Consider the following 20,667-nt stretch of genomic DNA (forward strand, 5'->3'; position numbering starts at 1 on the left):
ACTCATACCCCCATGGTAGATTAGCCATGGCACTGTGGAACACAGCTTTGACCTACCAAATACATCTTCAGGCTCAATTCCTGCCAGGAAAACAAAACACTCTGGCAGACAATTTAAGCAGAAACCTTATGGATCCATATGAGTGGAAACTAAATCCACAAGTCTTCAGCATGATAACAGAGAAATGGGGGAGCCCAGACATAGATCTATTTGCCTCTCCTCAAAATTATCAATTGAAAAGATTCTGCACAAGGACTTATCACAGACAAGCATGGAAAGTGGAAAAACCTATCAGTTTACGCCTTTCCTCCTCTGTCTCTTCTCCCCAAGGTCCTCCTAAACGTCAGACAAGAGAAACCAAAGATGATACTAATTGCCCCGGACTGGCCCCACCAGTACTGGTACCCAGTCCTAAGGAACTTGTCTCAATACCCAGCTTGGACCTTGCCTCAAAGACAACAACTACTGTCCCAGCAAAACAATCAGATCCTGCACAATCAACTACAGACTCTGAACCTGGCAGCATGGCTGATCATGTAGTCATACAAACAACATCTCTCAGTAAAGCTGTGATCAATGTCATTTTGGAAGCTAGAAGGCCTAGTACTAGAAAATCGTATGCTGACAAATGGAAGAGATTCTGTGCTTGGAATCAAGCACAAGGAACTGATACAGCAGAACCAAATATTCCTTAGATATTGCAATACTTAACTGTGATGCTTGACAAAGGCCTATCTTTCTCATCACTTAAAATCCATGCCTCTGCCATTTCGGCTCATTACAATACAGAGCCACTAATCTTTTCTCATCCTTTACTAAAGCAGTATCTTAGAGGAGCCAAAAATGTAAGGCCTCCTAGAAGATCACCATTGCCTGCATGGGACCTCAATTATGTGTTGGAAAAGCTCACCCTGCCTCCATTTGAACCAGCTGCTACCACTGATATAAAGTTCTTATCATGGAAAACAACTCTGCTACTAGCAATTAGTTCAGCAAGAAGAGTTTCAGAGCTACAGGCCCTCATGGCTATAGAGCCTTTTATCATATTTTACCCAGACAGGGTATCTCTGAGGACAAATCCTACTTTTATGCCTAAGGTGGTTTCCAGTGTGGCTGTTAACCAAACAATTCATCTGCCAACCTTTTATCCAAATCCGCAGAACAAGGGGGAGAGAATTCTGCATTTCTTGGATGTACACAGACAGCTAAGATTCTACTTAAGCAGGACTAAAGCTCTAAGAAAAACTGAGCAATTACTAGTGACATATTCTGCATGATCAGAGGGCAAGGCTATTTCAAAGCAGACAATTTCAAAGTGGATAAGCCACTGCATCCGTTTCTGCTACTTACACCATGGTAAACCTGTGCCCAAGGGCATTAGGTCTCATTCCACCAGAGCTGCAGCTACTTCAGCAGCCTTTCTAAGAGGAGTACCAAGCAAAGACATTCTAGAGGCTGCTACTTGGAGTTCTGTTCACACCTTTATAAAGCATTATCATTTGACTCTCGACTCTAAATACAGAGCAGGCTTTGCCACTGCAGTTCTGCAGGGCCTTATAGCCGCTCCTAATGCTGTTCAGCTCCAGCCCCCCAACCATAGCTTTGGGATTCCACCCAAATGTAATGACTGCAACAGTGAAGCACGAGGAACCATAGTACAGTTGTGTACACTTACCATAAATGTAGATGTTCGAGTGCATTCACTGTTGCAGTCCAGGTTACCCTCCCGCCATCCCCCTGATATTCTGGAGTTTATCTTTCCTTCTCTGTCTTCTACAACCTATGTGGTGTATTTGCTTGTAGATGAAGGTAAAGTTTATATTGATGCATGTAAATATACATATATATATATATATATATATATATATATATATATATATATGTGTGTGTGTGTATATATATATATATATATATATATATATATATATATGTGTGTGTGTGTGTGTGTATATATATATATATACATCAGGGGCAAGAAAAACTAAAGAAAATGGCGTCAGCTGCATGTTTTATACCCCTGACAACCTGACATCATGGAAGAGGAGACAGAAACTGACGCAGCACCCAAGACATTACCCAAATGTAATGACTGCAACAGTGAATACACTTGAACATCTACATTTATGGTAAGTGTACACAACTGTACTTTCTCATTGCCTGGCCTCTGATTATGTTAGGAAAAATCCTGGGGTTGTGCATACTGTTTCTATGTAGAAAAGATGGTCTGTAACATTGTTTCCTATGTAGTTTCGTAGACCATTGTTCATTTTCTCTGTATATGGTAATGTCCAGGAAGTCTAAACTCATCTCAGAACAGTTCATCGTGAACTTTAGAAAGTCACTGGTAGTATTTAGGTATGTATGCAGGGATTTAAATTGTTCACCATCACCTTTCCAAAAAATAAAAAGATCATCTACAAAATGCCTATGAAAGGCTATTTGGGGATTACCTAATAGATGTTCGTATTCCCAGTTAACCATAACCAGGTTTGCATATGTGTTGGCACAACGTGTGCCCATGGCAACCCCTGACAACTGCTTATAGCATATGCCATTGGACATAAATATGTTGTGCTCTAGTACCAATTCTAGTAACATACAGAGAAAGTCTGTCTTAGTATTAGAGAACTTTCCCTGCCTTGTCAACACTGATTTCACCATGCTTATCCCCTGGTCATTGGGTGTACTTGTAAATAAAGACACTACATCTAGTGTGGCCAGCATCCCCATATCTGCTGTTCCCATTTGCTTCACTGCCCCATAAAGGTCCACTAAAAACTGTTCTGTGTCTTTCAAGACATATACATATTCATTAAGTGCTGTCTTCAATTCCTTATCCAGGTATATAGAGATGGGTTCTGTTAGCCATCCTGCCCCTGCTACTATAGGTCTAAATTTCGGGTTATATGGATCTTTGTGTATCTTGGGGAGGCCATGGATTTGAGGTATGAGTGGATTTTCAACATTAAAATAATTAAAAAGATCTTTACTTAATAGTTCCATACACATGCATTCATATAAAGTACTAGCAATCTGTTCACTCATTTCAAACACAATTGTTGTTGGTACTTCAACATATACATTTGAATCCAGTAACATTTCTTGCATAGCTGTATTATAAAAGTCAGCATTCAGTATCACTAATGGTCCCCCTTTGTCAGCGGGTCTTATAACTATGCTATCATTAATTTGCAAGTCACACAATGCTTTATGCTCACTCTTTGTCAAGTTATACTTTCCTTCCTCTAAAAAACTATTGTTTCCTGTGCTATAAATGGCATTTTCACAAGCTTTTAAGAAGGTTTCTATATTATGCGGGAATATTGGTACATACAGACTGTTTTTATTAAACTGAACATCCCTTGCCTCATTATCATTTCCAAATTGTTGTTTCAATGTTACATTTCTAGTAAACATACGTAGGCATAACAGAAATTCACTAATGTCCATTTTAGCCGAAGGTATAAAATTTAAACCTCTGTTTAATAAAGACGTCTCAGCTGCAGACAGTTCATATTTGGAAATATTCCATATTAACTCTCCTGCCCATACCCCTACATTTTCTTCAAAGTGTGAGTTTGCAACTGACCTGGTGCCTCTTTCCGTTTCTGGCCCCTGTAAGTGTCCTGTTCCACAGTCTTTCTCCTCCCTGAATTAATCTTCCTTCTTACCATGGCTGTAGTTGTAGAGGCAGTTGCTGCCTTATCATTGGTTGCTGAAGACGATGGCACTTCCATCGATGTAGAGTAAACGGAATGTACCTCATTTGGTGAAAGGACACTCCCTCCTGGCTGTTGATTCATTATTTCCTCTTCCTCCCCGAGTGCATTTTTCATCTCTTCTATCTGTACCCGATGCTCCGCCCTCGGTTTCTCATGCCGCTCAAATGATTGAACTTGCCCTCTCCTCTGCTGTTGGTTGTACCTCTGACTGCCCATTGGTTTCTCTCATAAATTGCAAATTGAGGTTGGTAGTGGACTGCTCTGCAGACTCTGGAGGTTTCAGCCAAGTAAAGACATGCTGATTAGTGAAATCTGTTAGATCCCTACACAGTTTCTTTTTCTTTTGCTCAAGCAGTCTGGTTTCATAGCGAAGTCTTACCAATTAGTTCATGCATGAAAACTTCAGTAGCTGCTTCCTCATAAAGCACAGACAGTTTGTGTTGTTGCTGACATATCTTTTCATTAGGCTCTTGTTCCACCAGCTTGAAAAAGTCCGGCAACAATTGTATATATGCTTTACTGGTGTTAAGATTAATTTGTTGCCACTGGGCTAACAAAGTGGGATAGGTGTTTCCATATGTGGCCATATTAAGTACTCTGAGTCCTCTTGCATTTAGATTTAAGCAGGCTTCAAAATGGAACTGTTGGCTCTGAAGCCATTTAAACCTGTACAAATCATTTTTCACATTTCTTTTCAAATTGTGTATCTCAGCTTCAATGATGTTATTAGTATTAACAGTCTCAAGAGTTCATATTAAGAGTACCTGTTTGTAGCAGTGGGTTATCTTGATTTGTCAGCAAATTCAGGAGTCTCCTTTCCACATTTACATCAACTGTTGCATCCTCTGCAATGTTCACAGTACCTTCCACCATCATTAGATACACAAGCAGCAAACAAATAAATCCAAACCAGCCCAGACGTTGAAAATGTTGAAACACAGGTGCCCAGTAGGAAGGTAGCTGGAATAAAGAAGCTGAACCACAACAAAGCAAAATCTTCTTTTTTAATACAAAATGGTGACAATAGCACTTAAATATTTTAATTCATTACAAGAACAGCCAATCCTACCACTCAGTTAATTCAGCACTCAGCAATCAATTAATTACTATGGTTACGTTTTTACCCTTGGTTAATTGCTAAAGTCATTTTCAAGTTATTTCTGACTGTTCTGCTATTGCTGTTTAAATGAACTGCTTGATGAAGCAGTAGTTACCATTGCGAAAGTGCTCACCATTTTGTATTAAAAAAGAAGATTTTACTTTGTTGTGGTTTAGCTTCTTTATTCCAGCTACCTTCCTACTGAGCACCTGTGTTTAAACATATATGTACACACACACACACACACACACACACACACACACACACACACACACACACACACACATACACATACAAATTATTTATGATCAACTTGCATCTGTGCTAGAGGTAGAGGAAAGACAGACCCCTTTACATGCAAGTTAAAAGTTCTTCTGTGTACTATGTCTCTGAATTGCCTTAGATTTTAATACTAAATAGTGAAAAAGAAAGTTACTGATTTGTAAGTACTCAGCAGATCATAAGATCTTCTAGCAGGACTTCTGCAGTTAGTAACCTAGGAGTACTGTTTTTCAACGTTGCTTGACCTGACTCTTCAAAAGTCATACCATATCTCCCATTCTACAGGGTCATGACCCATCTGGTTCTTGGCAATATCACTGTACCTCTGTATAATAAGACATAATTCCCACGCGTTCCTGATCTTTCCCCTCTTTTAAAATCAGGAATCAGTAAAAGATTCAGAAATCTGCAAACCATTTAGCTTCTGCTCTGAAGCAGTCTGCCAGCTAGTGGAGAGGATTAAGGCTGTGAAATGTTAATGACCTGCTTCCTGTGTTCCATGGCTGTATTCCATTAGTCTTCAGTTGCTTGGTGTGCAACCCTGCGTGTCATTTAACCAGTCAGCTCCCTATTATATTTGAGAGTCCTGGAATTATGAAAAAAAAAAAAAACAGGGAGTCAGAGGAGAACAATGAATGTCAACAACCATTGTTCTCCTTTGAAGTTATTTTTGAAATGGGGCAAATCCCCATGCACAGCTCCATGTAGTAAGCTACACCTCTACTAACTGTAGATAAATAGGATTACATTCAAGTGATCGCTGTCCAAGTGGTCAAAGCATTTGAAATCAAACACTAAGTGGTTGAGCATGGTCAATCAAATGTATTGTATGAAACGTGCCCCGTGGGGAACTTGGTTATTTTGAAAATTCAAACTTCCTCCTATTGGACTCATGTTGAAACACATCTGGGAGCTGCATCAGGATTGTGTTTCAATTGCTTTGTTTCAATCATTATGAAATGGATCATCAACGAAATAACAAGCGCGTGCACACACACACACGCTAACTCTGACATTGTCATACCTGAAAGAAATTAGAAAGCAACACTATGAAATGCAGTGATCTCAGACTTAGTATATGTTAACAGGCCATTTTCATCCAATACCTTTCCTTCTTCTCTGACTCTTGCAACTTCAGAGCAAAGAACTGAACTACTACAGAGCAAAATCAATTGTTTAGATTTTGTGGAGGACAAGACCCTGACTTGGCACTTGCTACTTAGAATTCCTTAAAAATTCTGCATCTCAGTCATTCTTTTATGAAGAATCTGTCTCCTACTTAGGAGCTGTATTTCACTTCTGACAAACTTGCCCTTCCCCCTTCAAGCTTATAGGTTCAGCAGTTCTGAAGCTCTTCTTTTGAAGCTTTTTTATTTTGCATTTGTTGACCAGGCTAGTCCAGCTGGATATATGTCCATTTTCAGTGGAGGCCCGGGGAGAAAAGCTCCACTTACATCAAAATGTTTACAAACACAATGGTATTTACAAAGACATTGGTACGTTACAAAGCTTAGGCATACATTACATTTCATAGGATTTAGCATTTGAATACGAAAATCCTAGGGCAAACAGTTTTGGATATTCCTGATAAAATATGTCAAAGACAGTATTAATTATAAAGTCACACACACAAATGTCACACAAAAATGCTAGTGTCTAACAGCAATGGATATTCATACAAAGTATGTACAAGGACACTCTTATTCTGTAAAGTCTCACCAGAAGACCTAGTGTAAGATGGCTATGGATAATCATTCAACATATGTACCGGACATTAGTCCGCTGTATAGTGACATTAACTTTATTATCAATAGAGATCATTCAACATATGTACAGGACATTAGTCCGCTGTATAGTGACATTAACTTTATTATCAATAGAGATCATTCAACATATGTACAGGACATTAGTCTGCTGTATAGTCACATTAACTTTATTATCAATAGAGATCATTCAAAATATGTACAGGACATTAGTCCGCTGTATAGTCACATTAACGTTATTATCAATGGAGAAGACACAAGATTATACTCATGAGAAGATAGGTGTTGAGGGAAGGGTTTGGTAGTTAGTCTGGGTTGACACAGGGGCATAACCAGTGTGATTTAAGGTAGGGTTTTAGTTTGCTTTTAAATAGGTTAGCTAAGGCTAGGGAGGTTAGGTGATTAGGGAGGCTGTTCCAGGTTTTACCCACTGTATTAGGGAACAATGCGTCACCAGCTGAATTATAGGATTTAGCTATTTGTACTAGTAATTTGTTAGATGAGCGTAGAGTTTTGAGATTATTTTAGGGGGTGACTAGGGTATTGAGTATTGGTGTATTTGTAGGTTGATACAGGATCTTATGGACTATTGTTAGTTGGTTAAAAAGTATTAGATTTGGCAATTCTAACCAGCCTAATTGATTCAGATTGATACAATGATGGGTCCTATAGGAGGACCCAGCTGCAAATCTGGCAATATTGTTGTAGGAGGTAGACAGTTTATTCAGGTTGCTTTTATATAATTTAGTGTAGATAGGCGAGGCATATAGTAGGGTGGAGATAAGGTGAGTACGGCCTGTAGTGGTCTTGGCTAGTGGAGTCAGAAAGGTTTTGATCCTGTAGAGGGAACCTAATTTTTTGTTCACTGTTTTTATAGTGTTATTAATGTGAGGCTCAAAGGTGAGGTTATTATCAGTAAGTACCCCAAGTAGTTTTGTAGTAGGATCAGGAGATATTATAGTTCCATTGCTAGAAGTAACAGTAAAGTTAAGTGAGGAGGCTCTATGGGTGGGGGGTGAATAGTACCATTTTTGTTTTTTTAGGGTTCAAGATAAGACATCGGTGTAGAAGCCAATCTTCAACTATGCTAATGGTGTTTTGGGTTAGGGACTGAAGTTCTGATGAGGAAGTGGCTGAGCATATAAGTGTGGAGTTGTCTGCATATTGGATACAGGTAGGTTGAGGAATTACAGAATGGAGGTCATTTGTGAAGACGGAGAAGAGGAGAGGACCCAATTTTGAGCCTTGAGGGACACCTATGGCAACTGGGAGGTGGGAAGATAAGGTATTTGTCCAAAGTACAGCCTGTTGCCTGTTATTTAAGTAGGATTGGAACCACTGTATCGCAAGCATACTTTTGTGGTGGTCATTGCGTCTACTCATAGGCTGTCGAAACTTCTCCTCATTTGCAGAGAACAGTAGGTCAGCTTTCCTAAAGCTCTGATGTCTTACAACTAACACATGATTCCTTAAAATAAAGTACTGAATTATTCATAAACCAGGCCATTCACCTCTCTTTCTTCAAAAACCAGTAAAGAATGATCCCTTCCTACCATAGATATTTTATTTTGTTATTTTGCTTTTATCGATTGGGTTTTTCTGACTGAGTTTACTCAAAAACCCGTTTTCGGCAGAGGTTCAAGAGGAAAAGCTTCAACATATTGCAAACATTTTTAAACAATATTCAGCAATGCACACGAACAGACATTAAGTAGCATACATTAGCAATTACACATACATTTGCTAATTAGATTACATTCATATGAATATAGAGGGAATTATTACAGTATGAAAGATAGTTATGCATTAGTAGATGTTGAACATTGAGCATTTGAAAAGGTGTATTAGTGGGTTTGTCAGTTAGATAATAGATCATGTGATTAGTGCTTAGAAATTCAAAGAACATGTACTACCAACTTTGGTTCTACCTGAAGGAAAGTGGATGAGTTCAGAAGACTCAACTATACATAATTTTTGCTGTAGGAAAGCAGGAAGTGGCCACTCATAAGCAAACCTGTATGCATTCTGTTTTGCTATCACATAGCTGGTCACTAATTGGAATTCTGTCAAAGTCCGTTGATGTGTGGCTGCTTCCATTGCTTGCTACAAAACTGACTCTATAGTGGACATTTGTAGTGCAAGCACTTGGTCACTAATTCTCACCTTTGCAAAGCACAGTTGCTTGGGCCTTTACTCTGGCAGTTAGATCTCCTTTGGCACTTTAGTGTTCTGTGATCAGCCTTCTGTGAATGGTCCTTTTGTGTATTTCTGCCCCAACATAACTTTTTGAGTATTATTTGAGATTTTTCCTAGCAGTCTGTCCTGGCTCCCTGTTGTAATTCTGAGACCTGTAACTGCGAGTCCTGGAATTATGAAAAAAAGTACAAAAATGTAAAACAACACGTCAGATATCAATGTTTTTCTCTTTAAATTGTTTTGCCTGTGGAAAGATCCCCCCAGTGTGAGAGGTAAGCCCCCCTGCACTCCCCAAACTTATTGCCATATCTCAGGGAAAAGGAAATACTCCAAGAAATGGTACATGGGTCCTTACCATTCTCCACCATGTAGCAGCAACTGTTGTAATTCCTTGCAAGTCCAGCATGTAAATACTTGCATGGTGTTTTTCTTTTTTTTTTTTTCCTCTCTCAACAAAGTCAGTGGATTAGAATGTATTGGTAGGCCAGGAGTTAGGCATAGGTTCATAGGTGTGTACTAGGCTAATGGCCCTGGAACCTTTACAAGCTTAGCCCATAGAAGTGCCCTGGCATTGTGCCACCCAACATTAATTCCTAGTGCTTGTATCAAGTAGAGCCACTGGAGTGATCTCCGGGGTGAACTTTCTATTTCCCATCCACTCATCAAGCTTTCTCTTGAAGAGGGCCAGTGAGGTGCTCTGCTTGACATGTATGGGAAGTCTATTCTAGAGCATGGGCAGTCTCTGGGTTATGAACTTGTCCCTCTAGCATGTTCTGTTGATTGTGGTAATGAGGTTGAGGTCTCTGAAGCATGTGGTGCGGAGGGATTGGGATTTCTTTAGATGTAACATTTCTAACAGAGCTAGGTCAGACATGGCTTTGTAAGTCAAGCAGAGATCGCCTCTTAGTAGACGATATGAGACAGAGAATAGCTGAAGTTATTTGAATCTGTCCATGTAGGATATGTGTTTAAGGCCTAGGATCCTCTTCATGAGGTACTTTTGTGGCCTTTCCAGCTGCTGCATGTGTCTAGTGAAGTACATGCCAAATGGGCCATTATACTCGATAACTGGCCTAATGAGGGAAGAGTAGAGAGAGGTGATGACCTCTTTCTTCTTGGATGCAAAACCCTTGGTAATGAGATGTGCCACATAGAAGGACTTTCTAACCACAGTGGCAATGTGGTGGTCAAAGGAGAGGTTGCTGTCAACCTGTGTCCCCAGATCTCTTATAATGCCTTCAGTGTTCATTAGGCTCCCATCGATGTGGTAATTAGTGGGAACTTAGTTTTTCCCAAAGGGGATGATGATGCATTTGTTGACATTAAGCTTAAGGCCATGGTTTCGACATCAGTCACTGGTCTCAGTGAGGCCTTTCTGTAGGCTGTCTACATCACTTGGGGAGTTAATAATGGCTCACAGCTTGCAGTCTTCTGCAAACTTGGCCAGCCAGAGTCCCTCCATGTTGGCCTGGACTTCTGAGAAGACCCTGGACCGATCCCTGTGGGACTCCACTTGTGACTGGTTGGCAGCCTGACTTGGAGTCCACTACTTTCACACTGTGGGTTCTATCTGTGAGGCAATTTCCAACCCACCTAGTGATATAGGGGTTGATGCCTAGTTTAGTGAGTTTATCAATAATTCCTGAGTGGGGAATGGTATCAAAGGCCTTGGCTAGATCGAGGTAGGCTGTATGAACTGCATTGCCCTCATCCACAGCTCTGGTTACTGATTCAAAGAAGTCAACCAGGTTGAGCAGGCATGAGCTACCTTTCACAAAGCCAAATTGCGTGGGATCTAGAGTTTGGAGATTCCTTATTTCCTTGTTAATTAGGTCCATGATGATGCGCTCCATAGCCTTACATATCAGACTTGTCAGGCTAATGGGGCGATAATTCACAGAGACTGTAGTCGCTCCCCCTTTATGGAGAGGGATGACTGTAGCAGTTCTCCATTTGGTAGGGACAAAGCATAAGGTGAGCCTGTGATTGAAAAGGGCACACAGATGTGGTGCCAGTTCACTTTGTAGTTCATGTAGAACATATCCAGGGATATTGTTGGGTCCCATGGAAGCTGTATTCTTGGCCTTGGACAATGCAGCTTTAACCTGTGCTGCAGTAATGCTGGGTGCCTGGCATTCCTAAGGTATTGTGATTGGTCTTGGGGGGGGGGGTAAAGTTGGCACTGAATCTGTCAGCCAGTATGTTGGCAATATCGACTGACTCTGTATAGGAGGTACCATTGTGCAGTAACTCAGAGCAAACCATGCTCTTCTATTCCTGCATGCGATATCACCTTGTGTGCCAGATGGAAAGGTACATGCTCCTACCTTCAGGAACTGACAATAAAAATTATATAAGTTGGGGGCAGCAGCACAAAAAAGTCCAAACAGGCTTCTCCCAGAGAAGGGTTTCCTCATAGATTAGCTGATATGGTGAGCACATCTTGAGTATGTTTTTATATCAGAAGGCATCTAATAGGAAAAGGTGCTTTTTGAAGCATTGTCCATTGAGAAAAAAATGTGACATCTCATACATACATATATATATATATATATATATATATATATATATATATATGTATGTATGTGTGTGTGTGTGTGTGTGTGTGTGTGTGTGTGTGTGTGTGTGTGTGTGTGTGTGTGTGTGTGTGTGTGTGTGTGTGTATAGACAGAAAGATAGATAAATAGATAAATTGATTCTGTAATGGGAGCCAGATGCACCCTTACACATGCACAGAAACACATAGGTTTTCTGGGATGGATTGAGTGGTGCACAAGCCAACACAGAATACAATATCGTAATTATTTAGATAGTGGGCAATTCCTTCATTGTTTTTATACCTTCATTCAGTCTCCATCAAAGGGCGGCTGTGGTGGTGCAGTGGTTAGTGTTGCCGCCTCACAGCAAGAGGTTCTCCGGTTCGATCCTTGGCTGGGGTGCCTTCTGTGTGGAGTCTGCATGTCCTCACTGTGGTCGCATGGGTCTCCTCTGGGTGCTGCTATTTCATCCCGCATCCCAAAGACATGCTGAGGGTGGATTGGACACTCTAAATTGGCCCTAGGTGTGAGTGTGTGTGCCTTCTGTGGAAGGTTGGGAGCTGGGCTGGCAACTCAACACCGTAAAACTCCACTGCCAATCATGAGCAGACAGATGATATGCTGTGGTGACCCATGACCGGGAAAAAAATGAAAGAAGAAGTTCTGTCTCCATAAAGTTTTGGGCCATCACATAATTGGTTTGGCAAGCCTTAGACAAGCATTTACTTAATGTTCCTAGCCAATCTTTTAACAGCTGGTAGTAATGTTACCAAACTCAGGTGACAGCACAAAAAACAGATATTAGTTCTGTTGCAGTGGTCTACCAGAAAAATCATTTGTTATTAACATTAGAAGTATCGGTACTTATGTATTATCACAACCAGATTTTCGGGGTGGTGAAACTCGCTTCCTGGAATAGAAATGCCTTCAGGAAACACTGTTTGGTGTTGTTTGAAGTCGTTATTGCAGAAAAATAAGTTTGGAGTACCTTCAGGCTGACAAACTTTTCAAGAAACCGTCTCCTTGTTTTGCGTGCATTACACACACATGCAAGAATAGTCATGGATGCTCTCTTTCTGACAAACAGAAAGCATGTCATGCAGTATTACAAGCAAAGCTAGTTACATGTGTGGTTCTACATTTATTTTGGTAATAAGGACATGTATGTAACCTGGTATGTCAATGGAAAGGATGTGTAGTGTTCAAACATTGATCAATGTATGTCTTCGAATATTGGTTAACAAGCATGGTGCTGCATGTCTGAAGCAGTACAGTCAGTGGCAGCTGTGTCAGTATTACTGAGTCCAACATTGCAAATTTGTAGCAGTTACTGCGTGCACCCACCAAGTGCAAGTTGGGCACATGTGATGTAATGCTTTATTACATGAAGACTTAAACACTACACTAGCATTGTCAAACTGTATATTCTATGTAAAACCAAACAGATTTACTTCCCTTTAGCTCTTGCTCTGACTTCTTCACTGCACTGCCCACCTTTAGAAAGCGTATGTCGTAAAAAAAAAAAAAAAGCGGCATGCTGTCATTTGGGTCCATAAAGATACAATAACAGTATGTTGTTTTAACATTTTATTGATAAGACTCCAGAAAACAAACTGTATCACTGAAAATAACACAGTATTTCACATTTCAGCAACATTAAACACATTTCAGGATCGGGAAGCAACCGTTACTGCCGTGAAATATCTGGTTGCAATAATACTAAGTACCAAAATATCTTTTACTGTACTGTGTCTAGAGCACCTTGACTAAACAGCACTAATGTAAATTTAAAATACTATTAGCTGCAGTTTTAGATGCATTGTACCTCATTTGTTGGTGACCAGAAGGTTACACGGCTGTTTATAGGTTCATAGCTTCATAGGTTGGTACTAAGCTATCGGCCCTAGGGCCTATACAAGCCTAGCCATGACAATTCCCTGGATATTTCTTCCCACAATATTTACTTCCCTGGACCCTTGTCTAGCAGGGCAACTGACATGATCCCCGGGGTGAATTTCCTATCTCCTATCCAATCGTCAAGGTTCCTTTTGAAGAGGGCCAAGGAGGCGCTCTGCTTGACATGTATGGGCAGTCTATTCCAGAGTATGGGGAGTCTCTGGGTCAGGAACCTATCCCTCCAGCATGTTTTTTTGATTTGTGATAAGGTTTAGATCCCTGGAGCATGTGGCTCTGAGGGATTGGGATTTCTTTAAGTGGAGCATGTCCAACAGCTCAGGGTTTGACATGGCCTTGTATGTTAAGCAGAGATCGCCTCTGAGTAGACGATATGCCACAGAGTATAGCTGGAGTTTTTTTAGATGGTCAGCATAGGGCATCTGCTTTAGGCCTGTGATTCTTTTAGTGAGGTATTTCTGTGGCCTTTCCAGCTGTTGCAGATGTCTTGTGAGATGCATACCAAATGGGGCGCTGTACTCTATAATGGGTCTAATGAGAGATGAGTACAGTGGGATAATGACTTCCTTTTTTCTGGATGAGAAGCCCTTAGTGATGAGGTGTGCCACATAGAAGGATTTCTTGACTGTTGTGGCGATGTGGTTATCGAAGGTGAGACCACTGTCCACCTGTGTCCCTAAGTCTCTCATCACACTTTCGGTGTTTAGTGTACTGCCACCTATGTGGTAATTCATGGATACATGTTTTTTCCCAAAGGGGATAACTGTACATTTCTTGGCATTAAGCTTGAGCCCATGGCTCTGGCACCAAGCATCTTTTTCTGTAAGGCCCTTTTGTAGAATATCCACATCATTTGGGGAATCAATAATGGCTCCCAGTTTGCAGTCATCTGCAAACTTTGTTAGCCAGAGTCCGTTAGTGTTGGCCTGTACTTCAGAGAAGTAGATGCCAAACAAGAGCAGTCCCAGGACTGAACCCTGAGGTACCCCACTTGTCACTTTCTGGAGCTGGATTTGGAGTCGGCTATTTTTACAGTCTGGGTTCTGTCAGTAAGCCATTTGGCAACCCATCAAGTGACATAGAGATTTATGCCCAGCTTAGTAAGTCTGTCTATGATTCCAGAGTGGGGGATGGTGCCGAAGGCCTTGGCGAGGTCCAGATAGGCTGTGTGGACCGCCTTACCCTTGTCCACAGCTCTGGAGACTGATTCAAAGAAGTCAGTCAGGTTCAAGAGACAAGATCGGCCCTTCATGAACCCAAGCTAGGTGGGGTCCAGTGTTTGAAGGTTGCCAATGTCTTTTGTTTATAAGTTCCATTATAATGGCTTCCATGTCCTTGCAGATCAGGCTCGTCAGACTGATGTGATGGTAGTTCCCAGGATCCAAGGTCGATCCCCCCTTGTGGAGTGGGATAACTGTAGCTGTGCGCCACTCAGTGGGCACGACGCCTGAAGTGAGGCTATGATTAAATATGACACTTAGGTGAGGTGCCAGTTCATTTTGTAGTTCATGTAGTACACAGCCAGGGATGTCATCTGGTCCCATAGATGCTGTATTCTTAGCTTTGGAGACTGTGGTTTCTACCTGTGTGGCTGTGATAACCGGAATTTGGCAATCTTTTGGTATTGAGATGGGCCCTTTAGGGGGTGAGAGGGGGTGAATTTGGCACTAAATCGATCTGCCAGGATATTGGCAATATCCTTGGGATCAGTATATTTAATGCCATTCTGTTGTAGCTCAGAGCATATTTGAGCATTGACTATTTAGATTCTTGACATAACAATTTTATTTTCGTAACTAGCTTTGGGGGATTTTATGAGAGATCTCGGCTTCTTACTGAGGCTGGTAAGGGAGTATTTTACATCCTGGGATTTTCCTCTTTTCTGCAACAGTTTCTTTCTTCTGTTGTATAGTTTGTTTATGGCAGGGAACCACCAGATTGGCTTCTTTTTTTTGGAGGAGAGCATCTTGGTTCTATTTGGGATGACACAAATGTGCTCGTACAGTGCCTTAGTGTAGGATTCAGCAGTCGAACTTTCAGCTCCCATCTGCATGGGTGTCATGAAGTTTGTCACTTCAGACTTGAGTAGCATGAATTTGGCTTTGGAGAAGTTTTTTACAGAGGTTTCCTTACTGGGGGGTGGGGGTGGGATGTGGATGTCAAGGGTGATTTGCTTATGGTCAGACCTGACCAATGAGGGGGTGACCACTGGTGTGGAGCATCTATCTTCCGTGTTGGTAATGACCAGGTCTAGGATGTTGGAGCCCCTGGTGGGACAATGGATTAGTTGATTCAGGGTGTTGGAATTTATAAATTCCAAGAACCATTTGGAAAAGGTGTTGGTACCCAAGTAGTTTTCCCAGTTAATGGCAGGGTAGTTGAAATCACCCAGTATTAGGGTGTTTGGTTGTATCTTAATATTTTCCAGTACGTTTAGAAAGGTGTAGTGAGAATCTTGGTGCATGGTGGGGGATCTGTAGTAAGCTACAATTTGGATTGCACTCTTACCTAGTGTTAGTTGCACCTGGAGAATTTCAGATGCATTGTGTTGGGCAACTAGCCTGGAGGTGTGAATATCCTTGGTGAATATGGACACTTCTCCACCTTTAGTGTTTCGGTCTTGGTTTGGTGGCCAAAAAATGTGGTAAGAGTTGTAGCCCAGTATTGCAGGGGTGCTCTCTGGAGCCTTGAACCAGGTTTCAGTTACTGCACAGATATTGATGTTCTCCATTTTTAGGAGTGCCTTGAGAGAGTACATTTTGAAGTTTAGACTTCTAGCATTGAGTAGCATTACCTTCTTCCATTTTTATCATCCTTAATCTTTATATTTACATTAAAAAGCACTGCAACTTGTAACCAAGTTGAACACGTAAATGAATAATCTGTATTGAATTATGTAAAAACGTCAGAAAAAATTAATATTAATATAAAAATGTTAAGTATGCAGATGACACTGTTCTAGCATGGAAGTGCACAATATAATAAGAAAAATGTGCTAGGATATAGGTACTTCAATGGCAACTTCTCTTGTCAGGTAGGCTGGTTGCTCCTCATAACATATTGTGTACTGTACGTGTTGTGTGCTATTTCCTGAAATACGTATATTGTATTGTTTCTTATTGTTTAAAATGGGAGAGCTTTTGAATGTAGCTAACTTTGGTCCTTGGGGATCATCTGACCCTTGATGTGAGTTCACTTGCTTTGCCTGGTTTTCAGTTCTTTTATGACTGCAATGTCAGTCAAGAAATAAAGGTGGTACCTGTTAAAGTATCAAAGTTTTTTTATTATTATTATTATTATTATTATTATTATTATTTCATTAAATCTTCACTTTGAATTTATTGCACTGTATCAAAACAGACTGTATCTTGTGAATATGTTTGTGCCTGATGATGACTTAACTGTGGTCTTTACTTTTATTAGCTAAGTATTTGAGACGAAAAAGAATGAAGGCATGCAGGAAACTGATTAAATCATGCCATTCTAAACAAAAAGTGTTGTGCTTTACTTCCTCCAGCCATTCAAACGACAAGCCTTTCTGAGAAGTGTCAGTATGCCTGCTGAAAACACTCGACTTCCATCCCTTGCAAATGAACAGAGACGACCAGTTTTACAACGACAGGCCTCAATAACACAGACAATAAAAAGGTAAGTTATATGACAAGAAACAACAAAAATAAGATTAAATGACTGAGAAATTTGTGGAAATCAGACATAGCTATTGAAGAAAATGCTAAATTAGATCACCTCAAGTGCAATAGAATGTGTCTCCAAGCATTGGAGTATATCCCAGGCATTCACTAATATTTATTGTATATTCTTTGAATACAGTACAACTGTCTGTGTAGTCTATTATATCCAAGTGTTTTAACTGAAGTACTAATTTTACCCTGACTGTTGGTCCATGCTTTGATCATCTAATAACTTAGAAAATATTTTCAAAGAAAAGTTACTGAAATTAGCGAGACCTGCATAACCTGTTCAGGATGTCACTGGTACACGTGTCAGCACAGTAACCTTTTCATGAATTACTTCGTCAAAGATGACATAGTATTGTTCTGGAAAGGCTGATCCTTGGCATTGAAGAAGTATGTCCCAGGAAGTACAATGCACAGTGATGCATGCATCAAGTATGTCTTGTAAGCACAGTATGTACCAATGACTAGAGACCTTTTTTATTTTCCAATAACCTCACATGTTAGTTCTCGATGAAAGGACAGCCAGACAGAAAACATAGTGCTGACATCTGCCATGTATACAGGCTTCATAAAAACTACATGACATTAGTAATAAATACTGTGTGCCCCTGTTATGTAGTATGCCATCAGAAAACAAATCACTGAGGTATATTCAGTGATCCATGACTCTTGATGACACATCACCTCTAGAACCTGTACTCACTTCAAGTCACTTACCGCTTATGGATGTGGTCTTTTATCAACTTGGGTTGTTGATATTCAGTAAAGTTCTGTCAATCAGTCTGTACTCAGAGCACATTATTTTATACTATGAGTGAAGAGGAACTTAAGCAGCCCTAAAAACTTGATTAGATATGTCCAGTTACTGGGTAGTTAAATATTTAATTTCCTTCTGATTAAAGTACTGTTTGACTTTTCATATATAACAGGCTACTGAGCTAATTTCTACAATCTAGGAATGAGAAAATAACATTTAAAAAAATAAGACATTTCACTTTGATCAATCCAAACAATGTAATAAAAATGTTTTTATCAGCTTCTCTGGCCCATTTACATTGCTAGCTAACTGCTGTAGTCGGATATTTAAAAGAAATCACTGCAGCAAGGCAGAGATTATTTATATATATATATATATATGTGTGTGTGTGTGTGTGTGTGTGTATATATATATATATATATATATATATAGAGTAACACTTTATAATATCGAAATACTGAAATGGTCGAATTTCAGTATCTCGAGACTATAAAGTCGAAGTTTTGAAATAGCGAAAGTGCATAATCGCTAATTTGAATATCTCGAATTTGCGGTTATGGCTTTACGCTACGTAATGTCCGGGGTTGTATGTGGATGGTGTGGGGTACCTTGTGTGGATTTAGGTTTAATATCAGGTAAGTGAGTGTTTTGTAAGGGTTTTGGGTGGGAGTTTGAGTGCGAGTATGCTGATGTGTGTGTGTGTGTGTGTGTGTGTGTGTGTGTGTGTGTGTGTGTGTGTGTGTGTGTGTGTGTGTGTGTGTGTGTGTGTGTGTGTGAGGGACTGTAGAATGTGTGTGTGTGAGTTTGCTTCTGTTTTCTGTTTGTGCGATCTCGGAGTTAGAATATATAAGTAGGGGGTTGTGGGGGGCATGGCCCCCCACATGTGGGGTGCAGGGGGGCTTGCCCCCTGCTTATTTGTGAAGTAGGTTTGTGGATGTGTGTTGTTTTGTTTGTTTGTTTTTTGTGGTGTGTGTGTTGTGGTATATGTGTGGTCTGGTGTTTGCTGTGTTGTTGGTGTTTTACATTTCGTGGTTTTGGGCTTTCGATGTTGTGTGGATTCGATTTCATGGTCTCGACAAACTGAAATTTGAGATTTCAGTCTTTCAAGATTATGAAGTGAATCTATATATATATATATATATATATATATATATATATATATATATATATATATATATTCCTTTTCTTAATGTCACACTATAGCTAAGGTTATAATCTCACAATGTTTCATCACAAGGCACTCTGCATGAAAAAAAGTCATTCAGAGGGAGTCATTTGGATTAAGGGCTAGTTTAATAACTAAAAGAAGTCACTGTAATTTGCTTAACTGTGAGCCTCAACGAGTCATTCAGATTGTTACCTTACTGTGACAAGTCAGGGCTGCTTTTGTACCTAGTAAACAGTCAAGTGCAATTACGAAAATAAATCATTAATTAAAATGTTGTTTTGTTGAGAGCTTTTCTGATAGAGATAAAGAAATTAAGGCACCATCTTGGGTTATCACTCACAGATGAAGTAGATTTAGGTCCAGTGTCACTGGTACCTGACCTCAAGAATGCTGTTCTAATACTGCTGTCTAGTGGCATGTCTTAAAAAAATACATGTTTTACTAATTTTATTTATTTATTTATTTAACACTTGTTATCTAGGATAGTCTGACAGGACAGCAAGTATCTTGTTTTCAGCGGAATCCTGGGGAGAAAAGATCCAAAACAAAGTAGAAGAAGAAGAAGAAGGATGCAAGTTACATCAACATAAGATACAAAGTTACAAATTGCATAGAGAAGAGAGAAAAAATAAGACAGGGCATAGATAAAAATTTACAGGTGGATGTCACAGTATAAAGATGTTTCAGTCAACAGCAATGTGTATTCCATTATTGGATAAAAGATGACATTTTTATACAGAAGGAACATAACAGTTTGGAGCTTTCACATTGCTGGATGGATGAACAGATGACTTTTTGTACAAATATTTACAATATTTACAGTGAGCACTGAGAGACAGTTAGATAGGTGTTATACAGCCTGAACAGCATATAATTAGTTTATATAGCAACCCTGATAGAACATGCACTTGTGTTGTTAAAAGGTATCCCTGTAGGAGTGGAGGCTTGTTGTAGTTGCATAAATGGTTGGAGTAGAGATATGATTTCAGGAGAGTCTTAAAAGCGGATGTATATTTTAGAAGTCTAAGGTCAGGAGGAAGGTTGTTCCAGGTCTTAGCAATTTTGTGGGCAAAGAGAGATTCATCAGTTGTTTTTGCAAGAGATGGCTTCAGTTAAGATTTTGTTGCTGGAGCGCCGTTGTCTATTAGAATTGTGGAAGTTAAGGAGGCCGTTCAGAGCAGGGTAATACAGTACTTGGTGGGCTAAGTTGAGTTGGTGATATTTTAGTAGGTTGGGGAATTCTAGCCAATGTAGGGTTTGTAGGGCATGCAATGGTGGGAACACGATTTGGAATTAGCAGTGAATCTAGCTATTTTGTTGTAACAGGTGGAAAGTTTATTTAAGTCAGTTTTATTTAGATTTGTTAGGGATGGAGAAGCATATAGAAGTGTGGTAAGAAGTTGTGTTCCGGCTATGGCAACATGAGATTCTGATGTTAGATACCTTTTGCATCTGTAGAGGGAGCCAAGTTTTTTGTGTACTTTAGAGATAGTTGTTGATATGCATTTATTAAATTTGAGCTGTTGGTCAA

The 20,667-nt window shown here is 40.0% G+C and overlaps 1 protein-coding gene across 5 annotated transcripts in view; it reads left to right on the top strand.

Moving 5' to 3' along the window:
- Positions 1 to 20,667, top strand: part of RHBDF1 (rhomboid 5 homolog 1) — a 1,247,410-nt gene that overhangs the window by 796,187 nt on the left and 430,556 nt on the right. For all 5 annotated transcript variants that reach the window (XM_044089448.1, XM_044089447.1, XM_044089451.1 and 2 more), the window contains one exon: positions 17,031 to 17,161. In XM_044089448.1, the coding sequence (XP_043945383.1) occupies positions 17,031 to 17,161 (131 nt within the window). The remainder of the gene's footprint in view (positions 1 to 17,030; positions 17,162 to 20,667) is intronic.

Source organism: Protopterus annectens, chromosome 12.part0 (assembly GCF_019279795.1).
Source record: "Protopterus annectens isolate FY-2018-M chromosome 12.part0, PAN1.0, whole genome shotgun sequence".
NCBI classification, from domain to species: domain Eukaryota; kingdom Metazoa; phylum Chordata; order Ceratodontiformes; family Protopteridae; genus Protopterus; species Protopterus annectens.